General features: G+C 41.6%; 3 protein-coding genes across 4 annotated transcripts; 2 read left to right on the forward strand and 1 right to left on the reverse strand.

Moving 5' to 3' along the window:
- Positions 1-3,352: 3,352 nt before the first annotated feature.
- Positions 3,353-5,943, forward strand: LOC120655331 (N-(5'-phosphoribosyl)anthranilate isomerase 1, chloroplastic-like). Of its 2 annotated transcripts, XM_039933087.1 has the most exons (6): positions 3,366-3,518; positions 3,712-3,766; positions 3,896-3,956; positions 4,476-4,834; positions 4,932-5,092; positions 5,422-5,943. In XM_039933087.1, the coding sequence occupies exons 2-6, from the start codon at positions 3,722-3,724 to the stop codon at positions 5,651-5,653; spliced, it is 858 nt and encodes a 285-aa protein (XP_039789021.1). In that variant the 5' UTR covers positions 3,366-3,518; positions 3,712-3,721; the 3' UTR covers positions 5,654-5,943. The 2 variants fall into 2 exon arrangements, with proteins under 2 accessions (XP_039789022.1, XP_039789021.1); XM_039933088.1 differs by lacking the exon at positions 3,712-3,766 and having other exon boundaries at positions 3,353-3,518; positions 3,897-3,956; positions 5,422-5,937.
- Positions 5,944-6,407: 464 nt separating this feature from the next.
- Positions 6,408-10,164, reverse strand: LOC120655332 (U1 small nuclear ribonucleoprotein C-1-like). Its single transcript, XM_039933089.1, has 5 exons — positions 10,033-10,164; positions 9,616-9,658; positions 8,930-8,971; positions 8,575-8,845; positions 6,408-7,128 (listed from the first exon to the last, which is right to left on the reverse strand). Exons 1-5 carry the CDS (start codon positions 10,038-10,040, stop codon positions 6,950-6,952), a joined length of 543 nt encoding a protein of 180 aa, XP_039789023.1. The 5' UTR covers positions 10,041-10,164; the 3' UTR covers positions 6,408-6,949.
- A 126-nt stretch (positions 10,165-10,290) lies between these two features.
- Positions 10,291-14,320, forward strand: LOC120655329 (pentatricopeptide repeat-containing protein At3g16010-like). Its single transcript, XM_039933084.1, has 4 exons — positions 10,291-10,468; positions 11,263-13,281; positions 13,427-13,536; positions 13,787-14,320. Exons 1-2 carry the CDS (start codon positions 10,387-10,389, stop codon positions 13,077-13,079), a joined length of 1,899 nt encoding a protein of 632 aa, XP_039789018.1. The 5' UTR covers positions 10,291-10,386; the 3' UTR covers positions 13,080-13,281; positions 13,427-13,536; positions 13,787-14,320.
- Positions 14,321-15,391: the final 1,071 nt, after the last annotated feature.

A 15,391-nucleotide genomic window follows, 5' to 3' on the forward strand; every position in this document is an offset into this window, starting at 1 on the left:
ATTAGACATAAAAGAGGTCCAAATACATCATCAACGTGCATAGTCATCTTGATCAAATGTCAAGTTTGCACACAAAAGATGGCCATATTGACCTCATTACTAGTCTGAACTCTAAACATAGATTCAAGTATTACAAAACCATGGCATACAAATGCAAACTCATCAAAGATCTAGTTTTTTCTTGCTTCTGGTTCCCATGGCCGGACTAGAAGGAGAACTAGGGACCTTGCTGCGGGTTGCCATGGCTGGACTAGACTTGTTTGGAGTTAATTTTTTTTAATGGCCCTTTTCTTCTTGTGTTGCTGCTGACTTCTCTTGTCATCCATGTGCTGCTCACTTGGCCCAGAAGGATATGTAATCGCCAAAAGATCTAGCTGATTTGAATCTTGTGCAGACCCCTGATAAAAGAGAGACATTAGTAAACCTATTGAAGTGGTAAAAAGAGAGAACTGAAAATTAGCATACCTCACAGAGGGGTCACTAGCCTCAGCAGCTGAAGTTCTCTTTTGTTTCTTCGCACCAGTTGTTGAGGATGATTTGTTCTTCCTTTTCTTTGATAGATCTGCAACACTTGGTACGACAGGAAAGACCATCTTTTGTGCAGGTGCTGCAAGCACAATACTAGTCTCGGTATTGGCTGGTGGCACCTTCTTTTTCTTCTTTTTAGGTGGACCTCTGCACAACAAATAATGTTAGCAACTAGTAATGCAGTAAACATGGAAAAATAGTTACAAACTTTAACTTCCATGTTACCTTTCAGCAAGCATTGCAGCTATGTCGTTTGGGTCACCATCCTTACACTTCCACCAATGATGTCCATACTGTTGACAAATTGGACACTGATGACTTCCCTTGGCTCCTTTGCTGCCACCCTCTACTGCTGCCTTGTATCTATTTTGCCTTCTCCTACCAGCTGTTAACTTCAACAATGGAGGATGCATGAAGAAACCATGTTCTGATTTGGGCCACATGGACTTGTCTGGTAGAGAAGGGATTTTACCATCATAGGCAGCCCTGAACATCTGTACTGAGTAGTAGTTGTCCACATGATCTTCTATTTTCTCTCCAGGTATCGAGGTGATAAAAACAATTGCATGCTTACAAGGTAATCCAGAAACTTGCCATGCTCTGCATGAACATTCCTTTCCTGTAGGTTCACAACGAATCTGTAACTAGAACCTTCCCTTGCTGTAACCTCTGCAATCCCATCAGGTGAGCTAGTGACAACATCAATGTCTAGATTCCTGCTTTGGTCCTTCAACTTAGTTATGATGTGTAGCAAAATTTTACCTTCTATCTTCTGTGCAATTTTTTTCCTCAAGTTCCACTTGATAAGGACCTTCTGCCTTATACTATCCATCAAGTCATCTAGATGCATCACTTTCTCATTTTTAATCCAATTGTTGAAGCTTTCTGCTAAATTATTTGTCACATAGTCAATTTTGGGCACTGTAGAGTACTGGCTTTTTGTCCATAGTTTTGTATGGTTTTCCTGCAAGTACAATATTGCTGCTGGATTTTCTGCAGCCATGGCATGGATATGCTTGTCAAACATATATGTATTCCAAGAATAAACAGCAGCCCACAAATGTTCATCATACACTTTTCCCCAATACCTTTTCTTAAAATTTTGCACCAAGTGCCACATGCACTCTCTATGCTCTGCAGTTGGAAAAACCTCACTAACTCCTGTCATGACTGCCTGACCACAATCTGTGCAAAAGGTTAAATCAGGTGGGGTACCACAATCTGGTTCACTCTTTTCAATGTTATACTCAAATTCATTCTTGATAGCATGTGTTGCAAGAGCCAACTTAAATTCAGATATGTTTGGATAGATGCTCCCTACTTCCATAGAAGGGTCATCTTTGTTGTATGCCACTTTAGGAATGTGAGATGGTAATATATCCTTAATAGTCTCGTCTACCTCGGCATCTATATCCTTAGTAGTTTCATCTACCTCGGCATCCGTATCGGAGTCGGTCATAGAATCAGATTCAGAGTTCGAACCTGGATCATAATCTTCATCCTTTTTCTCACTAGTGTCAACATTTGCATGAGAAGTAGGTTCTATGTTAGAGTATAAAGCTAGATCTTCATCAACCCCCACATATTCAATTTGTCTAACATAGCTTGGAAGAGAGCTATTCTCTATGTCTACCATGTCATAATATGGTTCTGTAACAGTCCCAAGTTGAGTTGCTTTGCTAGGTTCTACGTAGCTAGGGCTTGGTATAGACGGGGAGCATGGAATTTCAACATTGTTCCATAGTGGAATTTCTGGTGGATCAACATCAGGTTTATGGTATGCAATTGACATGCGACAACATTTGGAAGTCTTGTGTTTGGCAAACATATTCATTAAGTCTTGGTCAGAATGAATTTCAATGTTGGACTTGCTATCAGCACAGAAATAGAACAGCTTCACCACATTACCATACCCACAAGGAAACTTATCCACAATTTCATCAACCAGATCTTTAAAATTTGTGGTGTCTGAATCAACAACTTGGTTAAAGCCAAACCATGATCCTCGCATACTTGGACTAATTATTCTGATTTCTAAATTAAAACTGGTCTCGATGTCATTCCTACATATGAATATAAATATCTATAAAGTTTAATTAAATCATAACAACACCAAATCTAGCACTGATGCTATGCAATTGAAAGCACAAACAAGAACTCACCCATCTGGAAGCCAATCCGGTCGCTCGGCCGCCATCCCGCTCAGATCCAGCAGCCAGACCATGCTCCCGCGGCACCCGCTCCCCTGCTCTGCGCAGCACCTCCGCGTGCTGGGGCCTGCCCGCTACTCCCACGCCTGCGCGCGCGGCAGCTCCGGCTTCAGCCCTCCGCGCGCGCCAGCTCCCGCGCGCTGGCTCGCCCGCTCCCGCGCTCAGGCCTGCGTGCGCGAGCGGCTGCGCGAGAGGGAGGTGCCGAGGTCGATCTAGGGTTAGACTTCAGTGGAGAATGGAATAGAGAACAGAGAGGAACAAGAGGGCTCGGGAACAACCAGAGAAGAGAAGACAGAGGAAGGGTAAAAGAGTCTATTTACAATCAGTTGGAAGCATCTCAGTTATATTTTTACGGAAAAACTAACAGCAGTGGCATGTAGGTAAAAAAATTTCGATGAATAGTACAGGGAAACTTTCTAAAATTTGGATGGTATGTAGATCATTGCAATAATTTATAATGGTACGTAGCTAAAAGGCTTAAAGAAGAGCCTTTTCGGCTGCGGCAACAGCGATCGGCGACGGTGAGGGTCAACGGGTGCTCCGAAAAGGGCTTATTCGTTACTCAGAGGTGCCCTGTCAGGGGTTGGATGTAAAACAGTAAAAGTACTAATAAAATCCAACCTTTGAGATCTCAAAGAAAGAAAAAAAGAAGTCCCTCCCCTTTCTCCTCTCGTCTCGCTCACTCGCTCGGCCGTCGGCCGCCTTCTTTGCAAGCGGCGACGACAGGGGAGTGGTGCCGCCGTTTCCAGTTCTTCGTCGGACGCTTCGCCGGCCGACAAGGTATGTCCGCCCTTCCTTTTCCCTTCCTTTCCTGTTGTGCGAAATCGAACACCCAAACCCCCAAATCTCTGACCATAGATTTTACCTACTAACTTAGATTTTTTTTTGGCAAAATTTATTGGGTCCGCCCCTGTTGGTGTACTTCATTTTCCAACAAATTTGGGGTTTGTCTGCTCTCTGACCGATTCGTCAGGGTGGGAATAATGTATCGGAGGAGCGGGCATCTAAAACTCTTAATTTTCCTATCTGCTAACTTTTGAGTTCTGAACTTCTCATGCATTCGGTTTCCGTTCTGAACTTCTGATACACTCCGTTGCCACCAAACGATCAATTTGTGATGTGCTAATCTCTTTTATTTTCTCATTTATGCCCTCGCAGTAATGGCGTCGCCAATCTCTGCAAGACGCTATCAGCAATTTCCTTTAGTACATAACAATGGTGAGCATTTGTAGTCATGCCCTATTATTTGATGAAAATGTTTCTTTAATTTTTTTTCTACATTCTATTTGATAGAAATGTCATGTTCATGTAATTTCTCATCCTACAAAATTGGTTCCGGAAATGGGGGGAAGAAACAACAATTCATCCCAAGAAATTAAGAGAAGGGCTGATTGGAAGAGACTGCAAGCCTAGAGTTACTCCTGTAGTGTTGTATGTGTCCATTGTATGTAAGATAAACTGGCTGCACGTTTGTAGCGTAAGCAAATCATTTTATCTCCTCATCTTCACCAAGTACATCTGAACCGGCCTTGATTATTTTGTTTCTAGTTAGCTTTGCCATCTTCTTGTCTGAAAATTGCATATTATAGTAACTAACAAATCAGTGATCTTAGTTTCTCGTGACATGTGTTAGTATTTATTAAGATATGTCAGCAACGATGTGGTTCTGTACCAATATTGCTTCAGTTCACTTCCTTTTATTCACACTACCACTTTGCATTGTCTTTTCCCACACAGGACTTCCAAGATTTTCTCGAGTAAAGATGGCATGCTTGGGAATAAAACAAACTAGATATCATTCTGAAACCAACTTATCTTCATCAGCAAGTCATGGAGATGCCAGCAAGCTCCATCCTGTAGTCAAAATGTGTGGCATCACATCAGCTAGAGATGCAGAAATGGCTGTAGAGGCCGGAGCTAAACTTATAGGCATGATACTGTGGCCTAACTCTAAACGCTCCGTTTCTTTATCTGAGGCAAAAGAAATATCAAGAGTTGCACAATCTTATGGTGCTGAATCAGTTGGTGTCTTTGTGGATGATGATGAAGATACTATCTTACGAGTGTCGGATTCATGTGACCTTAACTTTATCCAGGTATCACTTATAAAAGTTGGTTGTAATATACCATGTGCTGCTATGCTATTTCAGCTGTGACTATAATGTACAATTTTCTTCAATTTCCCATATGCAGCTCCATGGAGATGAATCTCGTGCATTGGTTCATACTCTTTCCAAGAATAACCACATTGTTCATGTGCTAAATGCTGATGAAGATGGAAAACTAATCAACTCTCCTCCTGTTTTGGAATATGCACTTGATTGGTTCTTAGTGGACAGTGCAAAAGGCGGAAGGTTGAATCTTACTCTTATTGCTTCTTGAATCCTAATTATATAAATTTTGTTTGTGTTGTTCCTTGTGCTAAAATTTTCTCTGCTTGTTCTTTAGAATGAGGAAATGTTTGATTCTAATTAACACCCAAAATGAGATAAAAGTTGAAACAACTGATAAGTGTTTGGATGTTAATGCTTAATAAATTCAGCAGTCATATTTGATTGCATTACTTTGCAGTGGAGAAGTTCCTTACTCTGTTGTCATTCCTTACTCCTTACTCTGTTGTCAGTGGAGAAGTTCTCTTGGATCATATCCAGAACTAACAAACATGACCACTTTTCATTTACAGTGGAAAGGGATTCAACTGGCAGAGGTTCCAGATGCCGACAGTCAAAAGCAAGAATGGATGGCTATTAGCTGGAGGACTTCATGCAGATAATGTTTGTCGAGCCTTTTCTGCTCTGAAACCAAATGGAGTTGACGTTAGCAGTGGCATATGTGCTCCTGACGGTATCCGTAAAGACCCCAACAGGATTTCTTCCTTCATAAGTAATGTGAAATCCCTGAGTTGCAGATCATAATGTCATTTGGTTATTGGGAGCTTAGTTTCATTCATTTACTTACCTTGCGGAGACTAGCTAATTTGGCGTTGAACGCAATCTGAAGCCAAAGCTGTTCAGCATGGCCGGTTGAGGGGAAAATAGTGATCAAATTTCTGAAGAGCAAACGTTATATGTATTGTATTTGTTGGTAGTGTGATGTAATAAGTGGATTTTGCATGCATCTCCAGATGAAAGGCAATAATAAACCACACATCGTACATCGATGTATTTTCTGCAGCAATAAAGTAAAGGGCTAAAGGCTATACTTATTCGCTATCGCTCTTCCTTGAGTTCCCCAATCCCCATATAGTGCCCCCTTTCTGACAAACCGTGTGAGTTCGTAGTTCCTCACAATCGGCAATTTTTCATTATTTGTAATTAGATAAATTCTGTGTTTTGTTATCACCACAGGATTTAAGAACTGAAATTGTGGCCATTGTTCTACTTAAGATAAACCTTATCGTTGCCTGTGAGTAAACAATATGATCCTTGACTCTTGGCCATCTTGTTCTGCCTGGAAAAAAATTAAACAGAAAAAATATCTGTAGACCTTATCTTTGCCTATGAGTAAACAATATGATCCTTGACTCTACCATCTTGTTCTGCCTGGCAAGAATTAAATATCTGTAGCTAAAGAACGGGATACAGGTTCGTACCCACTTAAAGCCCATAGCCTGATGCAACAGCACAATACCTATCTTGGGGGAAACTAGCATTTAACACCAAGTGTACATTTGCTGGTAAAAGGGGCATTTAGCAAACTCATCTCAGGAAATGAATACTGACGAGTTACAACATGTTGATATGTTATCAAGTTCAAGCATCGCATGCCACAGAAATACCTATCACAGAGAAAACCTAGTTTTGGACTTTTAAGCATCTCTGAAATTAATAGGCTTCAGTCGATTACATAGTTAACTTACATCAACTAGTCCCCAACCGCACCGAATACACACTGATAGGAAGCTTTTCTCAACAATCCCTCAGGATCCAAGCAACAGACCTATTGAAACGGTCTCAGTTAAATGATGGCACCACCAAACATTCAAATGAGCAACCTTTCTGCGCATACTTCATATGCCTGAGTAACAGAATCAGTGGTTGAAGTATGCCTGAGGAACAGAATCAGTGGTTGCCCTCAGATGGTTGCGCATAGGAGAATGCAGGCTGTGGAGCAGATGGTGGAGCCGGAGGAGCACCAGAAGTCGGGCCTGCAGGTGGTGGTGGATTCGTTTGGTACATGGCTGGAGGTGCTGTGCTGTTAGGAATGGGGGCTCATGGGACCCCAGATGTTGGAGGTGGTAGTGTTGGAGGCCTTGGGAGGGGAGCTATCTGCATCGGAACCGAACCAGGTGGGGCACCTGGTTGTGGTCCAGAGCCAGGAGGGGCACCTGGTTGTGGCATGGTTGGTGGGGCACCTGGTTGCTGCATGGTAGGTGGGCCACCAGGATAACCTGACAAACATTTCAGAAAAGTGTTAACTGGCATAAAATGAATCAGAAGATCAGGGCCTTTACTGAAAAATTTAAAAGAAACTCTCGTAAAGAGCAGTGTACATGCCAACTGATCAGCTGGTGTAAAGCGATAACACCAAGCTATCAATTTTTCACCCATTCGACTGCAATTGTTTTCATAATTGATGTAGACAAAAGGTGAAAGACAGGAAAGGTACAAAAATAAGCTATTCATGACTAGTAAGGATGCTAATAATAGAAAAAAAAGTCTAAATTACTCCCCTCAACTATAGCCAAAGTCCGGATAACCCTCTAAACTATTGTTTTGGTTCATTTTACCCCTCAAACTATGCCCTTTGGTCCAAATTACTCCCTAATAAAATTTGTCTTTTTCATTTCTCCATGCATGGAGTTTTAAGTTGAAATTTTACAAGATGATAGTACACATCATAACACATGTCCGAAAAAAATACATTTACCATTATTTTGATAGGTTAGGATATTTAATAATAAGTTAATCATTGGAGTTCAAAATTATATGAAAAATAACGATGAAAAAATTATAACAATTTTTTAATATGAATTGTGATGTCCACTCCCTGTAAAATGTGAAATAAAAATTCAACTTGTGTATGGAGAAACAAGAAAGACAAATTGTATTATGGGTTGAAATGAACTAAATGGCATAGTTTGGGGGATAAATTGAACTAAGTTATAGTCTAGGGGGTTGTTCAGACTTAAGCTATACTTGAAGGGAGTAAATTGGACTTTTTCCCTAACAATACTAAGTTGATATGATCTGTAGCTTAACAACTCAATTGCATAAACACAGATACACAATCTGTTTATTAATCTAGGAAAAAAAATACAGGTAGAAACAGAGAATATCATAGTAGTCTAACTTTTACCATTTTAGATCTACACTCATCATAAAACCACATGATCAAATGCTCAAGCAAAGGAGAAAGGTGATTTCTTGGGGAATATTGTGAGTTTCTTTCCTTCTAAAAACTCTGTACAGAACAGTTCGCGTATGTTTGTTTTCTTACAAAAAATGGGGACTCGGAGATTAGTGGGTCTGTTAAGAGATCCCTTAAAGTTACTAGTAACTACAAATCAGGATTGTATCCAAAACAAATAAAATCATGAAATCAATTTCAGGGTAAAAATAAACCAAACCCAACCAGCAACATGAAATCAATTAATGGATACATTCAGAAGAACTACAACTAGGTTTATAACACACAACTAGCACTTCTTACGAAACATCATCTTTCAATGTTTTGCTCTGCTAATTGTAGACATTAAAACATGCCATTATGTTTACCTTCAGTGAAAGAAAGCAGTATCGAAATAAGAAGAAGAGGCATAATTTTTAAGTTATAGGCCATGAACAAATAATAGAAATCATAATAGACACTAGCAATCATGATCAGTAGTAGTTACCAGGAACACCAGGAGCTGGAAAAATTGGGGGCCTCACTCCTGGCATCAATGGTGCACCAGGTGCTTGAGGGAAGCCATGAGGCATGCCAGGGGTTGGCAGAATCGGAAGGCGCGGGCGGGCCATGGCTCCTGGGAACGAGAGCAGATGCTGATTGAAAGGGGCACCTACTTGAAAAGCTGCAGCTTGTCCGAGATGTTCCTTGATTCTTTGATCAATTAAACTTTGAGTTTGCTGCTCCTCAAATTGCTGATAGTACGTTCGAACATTCGCCTAAGATGTTTCAAATAAGGTTCAGTAGATGAATAGGAACAATTATAAAATGGAAATATGGAGATTATAAAAATAAATAAATACCTTGTGTTTGTATCCAGCATTGTGTTGCTTACGGACAGATGGCTGCAATATTTTACATAGTAGTTCTTAATTCATGCTCCAAAAAGAGAAGACAAAAAACAGAATACACGGTACCAAAGGCAGGACTTGATACACATTCTCGATTTTATACAGTTTGCAGAAGTATGTTGAAAACACTGCTATGCTATCTTACAGTCTAAAAGGATGACCAGATATTGAAATTCAGAAAGTCAAGAGGGCTGCAGGTTGCAAATATCTCATTGCACATTATGTATAACTGAATAGGCTACTCAATCTGTGGATACGCAAAAAGGACGCACCATTCTCTTGCAGTCTATAGTAAACATCAATTATCTCAAGGAATATACTATGTGGGAAATAATTACTAGGGACCCGGCAAGCAAATTGAATTGAGCTATTGAGACAAACAAACATGAAACCAAGTGACATAAAGAACTCCCATGAATATAATCCTGAATCCTCCAAACCCAAATATTTAGTAGCTGTTAGCCCGTTACAGCAAACTCTTCTCTACCTCATGTTGACTAAAGTTTATTATATCAGCAGTGGCACTTGTGCTTAGCTTAGATCACTACATGTAATCATAAGGAAACATGCAACAAAATTAAAGAACCAGCTACCCTTCCCTAGCCTTAGAAACATCAAAGGGAGAGCAAGACACTAACCGAGTCATGGGTGAGGTAGGTGTCGCAGTAGTCGCAGTAATACCTGCAAGGCAAGAACAAGAAATAAGTACAAATATATGAGAAGGTAAACATCAGACGGGACATATTCCACAAGACAGCACCCTGAGAGACGGTATCAGCTAAGCAGCGCCGGCGGCGAGGAAACACTGACCCCACGCTCTGCTCCTATACAAACCCCAAATTCTACCACACCCCAAATATCTTAGAGCCAATGAGGAATGAGGAAATCAGACAGCCTTGTTCTCAAACCATGAAACGCCTAATCTAGTCTAGGGATTGAAAACCAAATCCAAATCCAAACCCTACAGTCCCCGCCCCCGCACATCCCCATCGCACCACGGCCGATGTACAACCTATCCGCTCCGGGGAGACGATCCAAGAGAGGGAGGAACTCACCGAGGCATTGCGGCGGCGGGCGGCGGCGGGCGGCGGCGGGCGGCGGAAGGGGATCGCGTCCCGGTCGCGAACGGGGTCGGAGCAGACCACCGGAATCTGACCTCGTATGCCTAAACCCTCGCCGACACGAGCCGCTCGAGAGTTCCAGGCCTCTTTATGGGCCGAGCGGGCCGTCAATGGCAAGTAAGCCCAATCCGAGTCGGGCTCGAGGATGGCCCATAATCCTAATTCCTGACGCCTCCAACCTCTCAGTGGGCCCACTGCCCAGTGTACTGTGCTGCTTAGGCCTGTGACCTCGGCGTCGTCCTCCTCGACCGCCGCCGCTGCCGCCGCCGCCGCCGCTGGCGGTCGGAGATGGCGCGCCGCGGCGCACTGCTCCTCGCGGCCCGTGGGATATCCTCGTCGCCGTGCCTCGCTCGTAGGCTCAAGCAGACAGGTGAGGCGCGTCATGTTTTCTATTCACTTATTTCGGTTCCTCTCTCGCTTTCGAGAAGAGCGTTAGCACGCTGGCTTATCGGTATGTGGGTGTGTTTAGAACTTGTTTGGTGCTTTACATGGAGTTTCAGTGGCACTACTTTGATTAAGTGAGGTAGGATTTATAGAGCTCAGACGGATTTGAAAGCAGTGTGGTGGTAGTGGTGCCATGAAGTTGGGATGGATGTAGATCTGTTTTGGTGGAAACATGCTTTCCAATAGCTGCTGTATCTAAAAGTAATAAATCCATGGATACTTTTGAAATGTCACTGCAATGCCTAATAACAGTATTTATGGCAAGTAGCGAGTTAGCATATATGTAGTAAAGTTGTGTTGTAGTTTGTTTAATTTTTGTTCCATTGGAGTTCCTGGGGATTCACAACCACAAATTAAATAATTCCAAAAGGAAAGATAAAATTCTGAATCAGAGTCAATGGTTTATTGAGGTGGAAATACGTCTGTTGATATTTAGTAATGTATAATGTGAACTTTGCTTTATTAGTGTGAATGAGGTCATTTCTATGTTCTAACACTAACAGTAGTAGAGATCAGTTAGAATGAATACAAAACAAACATAGCTCGCAAGTTATCCTTCCAGATTAAACCTGAAGCTGAAGTGAGGTATTAATTTGACTTGCATTTCATTCTTATTTGCAGTTTTAAGCAAAAACTTCTTTTGTAATGATGTCTGAAATGCCACATATTTGCTGATGTTTTGAACCCTTGTTTGAACACTCTTGATCTGTTTATTTTCAGAAAGTGAGATTGTTCGGATGTTTCATCCTCCAGTACGTCAGTGTGAGGAGCTAATAGCAACCGTTGGGCCAAGGTACACACACTCTGTACGTGTCTTGGATGAGAGGTTCATTAGGATTCTCAAGATTTTCAAGTGGGGCCCTGATGCTGAGAAGGCACTGGAGGTTCTCATGCTTAGAGTTGATCACTGGTTGGTGCGAGAGGTTTTGAAAACTGATGTTGGGGTCAACGTGAAGATGCAGTTCTTCAGATGGGCTGCAAAGAGGAGGAATTATGAGCATGATACATCCACATACATGGCGTTGATACGTTGTTTGGACATAGTAGAGCAGTATGGCGAGATGTGGAAGATGATCCAAGAAATGGTACGGAATCCCATTTGTGTTGTCACCCCGACAGAGCTGTCAGAGGTAATTCGAATGCTGGGGAATGCTAAGATGATCAGCAAGGCAATTGCAATCTTCTACCAAATCAAAGCACGGAAGTGTCAGCCAACTGCACAGGCATATAACAGCATGATAATATTGTTGATGCATGAGGGGCAATATGAGAAAGTCCATGAACTATACAATGAGATGAGCAATGAGGGTCATTGCTTCCCGGACACTGTGACATACAGCGCACTGATTTTTGCTTTCTGCAAACTCGGTCGCCGTGATTCAGCAATTCGGTTGTTGAATGAGATGAAGGAGAATGGAATGCAGCCAACTGTTAAGATATATACCATGTTAATAGCTTTGTTCTTCAAATTGGATGATGTTCATGGAGCATTGAGTTTGTTTGAAGAGATGAGGTTTCAGTATTGCCAGCCAGATGTGTTTACTTACACTGAGTTGATCAGAGGCCTTGGTAAAGCCGGGAGAATAGATGAAGCATATCACTTCTTCCATGAAATGCAGCAGGAAGGCTGCAGGCCAGACACAATTGTTATGAATAATATGATAAATTTCTTAGGAAAGGCTGGCCGTTTGGATGATGCTATTAAGCTGTTTCAGGAGATGGAAATGTTGCGGTGCATTCCTAGTGTTGTAACATACAATACAATAATAAAAGCACTTTTTGAATCAAAATCTCATGCTTCTGAGGTTCCATCGTGGTTTGAGAGAATGAAGGGAAGTGGAATCTCCCCTAGTTCATTCACCTATTCTATCCTGATTGACGGATTCTGCAAAACCAACAGGACAGAGAAGGCCATGATGCTACTGGAGGAGATGGATGAAAAGGGCTTCCCTCCATGTCCTGCGGCATATTGCAGCCTGATTGATGCTCTTGGAAAAGCTAAGCGCTATGATCTTGCCTGTGAACTTTTTCAGGAACTAAAAGAAAACTGTGGTACCTCCAGTGCTCGGGTATATGCAGTGATGATAAAACATTTAGGAAAGGCGGGACGGCTTGATGATGCTATAAATATGTTTGAGGAAATGAATCAACTCGGTTGTACTCCTGATGTTTATGCTTACAATGCTCTCATGTCCGGATTAGCAAGGAAGGGCATGCTTGATGAAGCTCTTACTACAATGAGAAGAATGCAAGAGCATGGGTGTATTCCTGATATCAACTCCTACAATATTATCCTTAATGGTCTGGCAAAAACAGGTGGACCTCATCGTGCTATGGAGATGCTTTCTAACATGAAACAGTCTTCAATAAGACCTGATGCTGTCTCGTATAATACTGTCCTTGGTGCTTTGAGTCATGCTGCCATGTTTGAGGAGGCGGCAAAGTTGATGAAAGAGATGAATACATTGGGGTTCGAGTATGATCTTATTACATATTCATCTATACTTGAGGCTATTGGAAATGTTGATCATGAATAAACTGGCGAACTTTGCTGACGGGCACTAGACGAGTGTTGACTGTGATCCACATAAAGCAACTAATCCAGGCTTCTTTGTTCTTGAAAAATGATTCTTTGAAAAAAGCCTTACCTGTTTGACATATGTCAAAAGATGTCCATCCTGCGCTTAGATAAATCGTTGATGCAAAATATTGAAGATAGCAACTGATCAAACTGTGAAGGTGCGTAATTGTTGAATTCACTACTTTGCTAACAAGACATCATGCCTCCCATATTATCCAATTGTGTTTATGTTTCAATATCTTTATCTTCCTCTCTAATCCGAAGAACTTGAACGCTATTGTTTTCTTATATGAATGGTTCCAGCAATGACTTCCTGAAAGGTTTGAGATCAGTGAAGCACAAGCCTAACTACTGTATATTGATATATTTCTTCAGCAGTCCACGGCCACATGTGACACATTCCTGAAGTCCTGGTAGGTGTTACTTTGCACAACCCTAATATTTTTAAGTCAATCATTCTCATTTTTCTTGAAGCTCTGGTAGGTGTTACTTTGCCCAACTCTACTATTTTTCAAGTCAATCATTCTATTTCAGTGAAAGAAAAATATGGACCACTTTGTTATCACACATTTCTGTTGTGTAGCCATATCCTGGATTTGTACATGGACAAGTCCTGATGTCCTTTTAATGTTGCACTGCTAAAAACAACTTAATTATTTTCAGTTACTACTCAAATGGGGCCAACTTCTGAAGTCTGGACTTCCCTTGCATCATGATAGAATCTAAAGCATGTAAAGAAGGATTTCACCAGAAGAAAATGTAGAGCAAGAAGGCATGTTTGGGATCAACACTATTCTGGAGCTGTATGTAGCTGCATACTTAATTATAACGCTATGATGCCGGAGTGCTTTCTGCTGTGTAAAACCGGCAAAGACCCTTTCAGAGTCATGTCACCTAGGATCCGTACTTATAGTTGTAACCTGAGATCCAGAGGCGAGATGTGGTTGAAATTGTACTAATACACTATGATTATATGACTGTATGCCTCAGTCCCACTGTTGTAGGCTTGTAGCCATATGATCCATGACAGATGTGCTTGTAAAAGTTCGTGTTATTATAGTGGGCAACCTCTTACTGCTGCATCTATATGCGTGCGAGCATCAGTGCTTAAGAAGTTAAGATTTTTTATCTCCAGCGTGGAAAGTGAACTAATCAAATTGTGCACTTGGTTTGGAGTAATGGAGATGCCCTGATAAACTGTCTCTCTCCTGTATGTGGTCCTTGCCATTCTCTAATAAGAATATTTATTTTTTGAGATGTATATGGATACGTTTATGCACTTGACTGCTTGAGAACAGCTCAACGGCACGTGAGCAATCTTATCTCTTTAGAAAGTTAATAATGTCAACACATGCCAGGTCCGTGCATTTGTTCCTGAACATGGCCACACCTGGGCCAGCTAAGGCCTCGTTCGGCACCACAGGATTGATGCCGGGTCTGTTTTGCATCCTGGCCAGGAACAAGTGAAACCAGCTGTGTCACTTAATCCTGGTGAACATCCATTCCTGGCCAGGATTGAAGCCACAAGGAATAAAAATATGTGTTCGTACCACAGGGAACGGAAACAAAGGTCAATGGGGATATAAAGATTTGCTTTAGTTCTGACAAGTCTAACATCAAGTACCAAACTGTTGCAACATAAACAATAAGCTTCCATGAGAATCAACAGATCCTTTGCCAAAACACAAGCTAAATGCTTAAGTTGCATGTTCTTCTTGACACCAGACTTGGCCCTTTCTACAATATAGAAGCTCTTTGGTCTTATTAATCTCCGGCCTCCAGCTTGCTCTGCCAAAGACACCCTGCCTCCAGCTTGCTCTGCCAAAGAATCAGAATTATAGTTTTGGTTTAGGAAGGAGCATTTATATGCAGCATTCACACCAACTCACCCAATCACTTTGGAGCTGCTGCTTTTGAACCTCACTTTGCCAATGCAATCTCTCATGTGTCATGCTGTTCTCTTCTAGAATCACTCAAAGATGATTTTTTTCCATTTCTTTTCCACACAGTATGTGAATTATCAATGAGGGCTTGAAGGCTGCCGCCCTCTGCAACCTGTGAAAATCCAAGGTGGTCTAGCCTGCAGAAGCAATCACATAGGAATGAGCCTTCAGGTTGAGCCCAAAAAACAAGCAGTTGTTATAGATGTCAATAGAGTTCAAATATCAGGAACTTGTTTCTGACGGACTGACCCAGCCAACTAATGTCACATCCATGTAGCAGAGCTGCTATAAGAAAGCTGGGAAATTTGAGGGCTAAACACAAATA

This window comes from Panicum virgatum, chromosome 1N (assembly GCF_016808335.1).
Source record: "Panicum virgatum strain AP13 chromosome 1N, P.virgatum_v5, whole genome shotgun sequence".
Lineage (NCBI taxonomy): Eukaryota > Viridiplantae > Streptophyta > Magnoliopsida > Poales > Poaceae > Panicum > Panicum virgatum.